Below are 6,153 nucleotides of genomic sequence, written 5' to 3' on the forward strand. Positions count from 1 at the left end.
TATTATTCGCACTGCATGTATATCTACTTAATTTTGTCCTATTCTGTAAAAATAAAGTTTTGTATTATACACGGCGATAAAGGGAAACTAACCATCTCGTGAAAGTTAATTCACTCAATGGTGAAAATATCCATTTATCGTCTTGTATAATAAATAACTATTGTTTCTTAAAATATCCTCGTACAGATAGTAGGCTTGAGTCAGTTTATTAGCCATAAACGCCCGCATTTAGAGCGTGTGGGATTTTACCAAGATAGGAAACTGGCGAGCTTCATCGGTGTCGTCTAGACGAAGTCTAGATAATGAACAATCGGGTCTGCGATTAGCTTAGAAAGGACGCTGTCCTAAGATTTGCATTGGATTCGTTTCGTTCTCGAACAGTAGCTAATAAATTCCACATTTTAAGTTATTTCCTTATTCCCATAGTTTGTAGTATTTTTTGAAATAAAAATGTATAATTTATAAACATTACTTTCTTAAACATGGTTTAAAAATCTAGTTATTTAAAAATAAATAGTTCTTAAATAAACAATTGTTACAAATGAACGAACACATTTTAGGGAGTATTAACGTTATACTCCATAATCAGTTAGCTTCTTACAGAAGAGTTTAGTAAGTTTTTCAAATAAGATATCTGACAGGATCGCTTCATGTGTACGTCGTCTAAATAAATTTAAACTGTAATTTTCTAATTGGTAATAAGCGTCAGGGATCTTCAACTCTTCGTACATTTTCCGAACTTTTACTACACTATCCTTATCCTTTTTTCCATAATTTTCTTCCAGTACCTTTCTTTGTGACGCATTAGCTCGTTTTAACGCTGTAACCATTAACCACGTACACTTCGCTTCCTCTATGTCCGTTCCTAATTTACCAGTGATCGAAGAATCATCAAAACAGTCCAAGAAATCGTTCTACAAAAGAAAAGGTAAATATTTAAACAAAAGGGAACGATCGCACATACTTGGACTTGAAAGAAGAAACCCAGTTCATTCAAAACGGCCAAATCGGATTTAATAACGTTTAAATCAACTTTGTCTGCTAAATGCATAGCTAACATAACTGGCAGCAGGACTGTGTAATAGCTAGTTTTATACTTCGCAATTGCGTTGTATCTACTCGAAGAAAAGAAGTTTAGATCACATATTCCATTTTTTTGTGTAGGGCGTTCGGTGTCCAACGTTTGACCTAACACACTCATAACAGATGCCAAGTGAAATACTTCCATTGCCTGAACGTAGCACTTGTGATGTGAAAAAAACTTTTTTAATACTTGAAAGATGAAATTCTGTAACGTGAATCCATCGAGTATGGCATTCATTCCAATACCTTCAAGTAGGTACCAACAAGGCGATCCTCTTCTTTGTAGTGAACCGTCCTGAATATCGTCGATGATCAAATAAAATCCATTTAGCTAAAAATTAACATAATCATTTTTAGTTGCGATTGGATACTTATACTTGAAATTATGAGGTTTAGATATTGGTATTCGTTATTGCCCGTATTATTAGTAGTTCACCAAAGTATGTAATTTTATGTGTTTTAGTGTATGAACGTATCCGTAAGAAATGGGGCCTGTTTTTTTTGAGAAATATTCAATTAGTTCCCCAATATATGAGTTGCGTGCATTCTATTTGACACTGCTTATTGAACGGTGTAACGAAATTTTCATGTACAGAAAAATTTAAATTAACAGGAATGCATACTAGTGGGCAGATAATGGCAAGTATCTTTCAGATGATACAAGCATGAAATGTGGTTTGAATGGTCCCTTAAAGATACTGTTTTATAAATAAATGCTCGCCACTTAAAAATGTAATATGGACGCCGTTTTCCAAGATGGCGGCATATATTAAACATTATTAGTGGTACTAAAGTCTCTTTCCAATGATGAGATTACCATGAAATTTGGTATGAACGTTTCTATAAGAGTATTGTTTTATATGAAAACGCTGGCCATTTAAAAAGCTTAAAAAGTTTTTACATATCACTAATAATAGTTGATACTTGCATGATCTGTGACGACATCCTGGAAAACAACTGCGAAAGATCGATCTGAATAAGGCATAAAGGTGCAAAGGAATTGTGTTAAAATCGCTTAGCTAAGATAACAAACACATTTTAATTATAACTAGGACAAAATAACGTCATAATAAGGATACGTTAATAGATATGTCTGGGCCAGACCATTCATTTTGTAGTTGGTAGAGAAAATTCCCCCCGGTTTGTGCAAATCAACCTATTTCGATGAGACCGTTTGTTACAATAGGTACAATGAAGGTTAGAATGTGTGTTCACGCACCCCCCTCCCATTTTATTCAAAACTTTTATTTGGCACCACTAAAGGTATGTATGGTATGGCGAACGGTTGCTTTTTCTTCATCTTTCAGCCGCAGCTTTACGGTAAAGCTGTGGTCCTGTTCCTGCGATAGGACTGCGTGTTAGGTTTGGATTTCTTCAATTTCCCAGAATCTTATCAGCGCGCCGTAATGGACATATGGGAATCCCAGATCTCCGTCTTTTTTTAAATTAACACATTTGCTGGAACTTTCTTCATCAATTTCGGCTCGTGTGTTCTGAGTAGGTTTCATAAGTCGATCAAATCTCATTTGCTGTCTACGGAAGTCTGGGTGGGTGTGACCCAGGCTGGGTAGGGAAGATATTTCTTGCAAATCTCACCCATTGGCTGGCTATGTGGGCGATTGGGGGTGCGTTTGTTCCAATCGCTGTCCCCTTTGTCTCTGTCTCAATTTGGGATGTTGTCTCGTTCGGACTCACCGGAGCTGTTGACAGGGCGAAGTGTGAGCGCTTGGCGTAGTAACCGTGTCCTCGCTCTTGTGGCAGGACCACGATCTGTGAGTGTGAGTTAAAAAATTATAGGAAAATTTGGATTGTATATTCCTAAAGGAAACCATCTATGGGAAAAAGCCGTTTGTATTGCATGTATTTTATATTTGATGAACTCACTGATATTGGGATTAGAAAAAATAGTTATCAATTAATTTTAATTAAAAAAAAACTCCACAAGAATGAGTTCAATTTGATGAATTATAAGGTACTCGTATATTTTAGATGAAATGTATTGCTGTAGCCTGTTATTATACTCAGGATTCAGTTAGCATACCTTCTCACAAACATCACTTATGATTAAATCCTCACTTATTGTAACGAATTCAAAATTGTTTTTATGAAACAGCGCCACGTGACCTCCTCATTTTCACGTGAGATCCATTCTAATTTAGGGTAACCTGAAGAATTATTAACCAGGTTTCGGTGATACCTACAATGTCAAAATGCTTTTTTTTAAATAATGTAATTTAATGAAGGCAATAATACAAAATCTACGCTTATCTCTGAAACAGTTCATTTGTGGGCCTATGTTTATTAAGACCTTTTTGCTTCTTTTCATGAGTACAATACGTAGATAAAATATCCTTTTTTTTAAACACCTTTTCGGCCAAAGAAATAAGAAAGAGAAGGTTTGAATAAATGTAAATGTCAATGTACAAAAACAATGATGCAATGCACTGTTTATCAACAATAACAAAAAGTTTACCCATAATAACACAAAGGGTACAATGCAACACTGAGATATCGGTGTCATCATTCGGTCAAGCCTTTATCAACACAGATACTGTCAATTCCTCATTCATAATTAAAACCTGTTTTCCTAAGGTCTAAAAGACTTCGGCTCGCTTATGAGACTTATGGACGGTTGCATCCACTTTTTGGGTTTGCCTAATCGATGAGTCTGCATGCACTAGCTCAATAAGTGCGTAAAAAACGGAATAATAATAATAATAATAATAATAATAATAACCGCCATGAAGAGACCTTTGTGCCTGCTTCTCAACCGCTTGTGGATGGGACCAGCGCAAAGGATACCTCCAAAAGACGTATGAAATGGGACGAAGGGATTCATTTTCGGTACGTATCTGGAGATCACGAAGATGGAAACGGACAGGACAGCATACAGAGGTAAACTATATCACGCGTTCATTACACAATACACATTTAGCACACTTGACAGAACAACGCATTGCAGACCAACGTAGAGTTATCATTAAAAATACACTCCTTACATTAGACACACAGGAACAAATCAGGCACGAAATTGAAGCACTACTCAACACAAACAACACACTCATCGTACAAGATAATACACCCGTTCTAAACAACACTGAAATACAGATATTTGCGACACCCCAGCAATCGATAGATACAAATAATCCCATAAACCAAACACTCACATCCCTTCAAAAAGAATTTGACAATGCATTGTTAGAATTCTCAAACACTGACCCAACACAAAGAGCACGAATACCTAAACAAAGTCACACAACAAAATTACGCACACTCTCAAAAACACTAAATGATCACATTTTACCAAATTACATTAACGATAACACAAGCTTACATCAACTACACTTTGTTGTGTATTGCGGTGCGGTTGCAGTTTCTAGATGTAACGGTTCAAGAATAACAACAAACAAAGAACACCACACAACAAAAAAGCGCTCACCCCCGGCTTGGGAAAAACGCCTGATTAATCGCATCGATGACATCAGACGTGACTTGGGTCGAATTACACAATACATACAAGGAACTCGTTCTTCAAAATTAACACGACAAGTACAACACATAACTACAAAACTAAACAATCACACCATACGAGAACAAAATACAAACTATAACAAACATAGAGATACACTCACACAAAAACTATCAATATACACAAACCGTTTAAAACGCTATAGGGAAACTGCAGACAGAAAGCGCCATAACACACAATTTAAACATAACGAAAAACTATTTTACAGATCACTAACACAAAACAGCACTAATGAAAAACTCATTCCACCATCTCTACACTCACTTCAGCAATACTGGTTTGACTTATGGACCAAAGACATTAAACACAATCCACACGCCCCGTGGATTACCACAGAAACCACACGCACTGAATACATTACTCCTATGAATAACACAAACATCACTACAACAGACATCATTCAAACTATTAATCACTTACATAACTGGAAAAGTCCAGGCATTGATAACATTCACAACTTTTGGTGGAAATATTTTACCTACACTCACTCTTACCTTGCGGAACAATTTACTGAACTTCTTAATTCACCAGATCGCACTCCTGCATTCTTTACACAAGGTATCACTTACATGCTCCCAAAAGACAACAATACACAAGACCCATCTAAATATAGACCAATTACATGCCTTCCTACAATATACAAAATCCTTACATCATGCATTACCAACAAAATATACCAACACTGTACTGATAACAACATTTTATACGAAGAACAAAAAGGGTGTACCAAGTGTTCCAGAGGCTGTAAAGAGCAACTCATTATAGACTCTGTAATACTCGAACAATCCAGACATAACAAACGAAACATACACACTGCATACATTGATTACAAAAAAAGCATTCGATTCAGTACCACACTCTTGGTTACAACAAGTACTCTCAATATACAAAGTCAGCAACAATATTACACAATTCCTCAATTACATAATGTCATGTTGGAACACTACGTTAACACTTACACTAAACGACACAAAACTTATTACTGACTCAATACAAATTAAAAGAGGCATTTTTCAAGGCGATTCTTTAAGTCCGCTTTGGTTTTGTCTTGCTCTTAATCCACTTTCATATTTGTTAAACACTACTAACTTTGGGTACAATATTAAGCACAACCACGAAATACATCACAACATTACACACCTGTTTTACATGGACGATCTTAAATTATACTCTTCCACAAGCATAAAACTTAATCCCCTTCTACACATTACCGAAACATTCTCACGTGACATACAAATGGACTTTGGAATTGATAAATGTAAAACACAACACATCACAACTGGTAAAAGACAACTTTTAGATTATGAGCTAGAACAGGGTAATTTAATAAATTCCATGGACGAGAATGAAACTTATAAGTATCTTGGTTTTCAGCAAAATACACATATTAAACATACGAGTATAAAACAAATACTTATCACACAATACCTACAAAGAGAACGCAGTATACTTAAAACAAAATTACACGGTAGAAATACAATCAAAGCTATTAACACTTATGCCATACCATTGCTTACATACTCTTTCGGGATTATACGTTG

The 6,153-nt window shown here is 35.7% G+C and overlaps 1 protein-coding gene across 1 annotated transcript; it reads right to left on the reverse strand.

Moving 5' to 3' along the window:
* Positions 1-13: 13 nt before the first annotated feature.
* LOC116175127 (farnesyl pyrophosphate synthase-like) lies at positions 14-5,770 on the reverse strand. Its single transcript, XM_031493235.1, has 3 exons — positions 5,753-5,770; positions 965-1,414; positions 14-914 (listed from the first exon to the last, which is right to left on the reverse strand). The coding sequence occupies exons 2-3, from the start codon at positions 1,319-1,321 to the stop codon at positions 573-575; spliced, it is 699 nt and encodes a 232-aa protein (XP_031349095.1). The 5' UTR covers positions 1,322-1,414; positions 5,753-5,770; the 3' UTR covers positions 14-572.
* Positions 5,771-6,153: the final 383 nt, after the last annotated feature.

Source organism: Photinus pyralis, unplaced genomic scaffold (genome assembly GCF_008802855.1).
Source record: "Photinus pyralis isolate 1611_PpyrPB1 unplaced genomic scaffold, Ppyr1.3 Ppyr1.4_LG6, whole genome shotgun sequence".
Classification (NCBI taxonomy): domain Eukaryota; kingdom Metazoa; phylum Arthropoda; class Insecta; order Coleoptera; family Lampyridae; genus Photinus; species Photinus pyralis.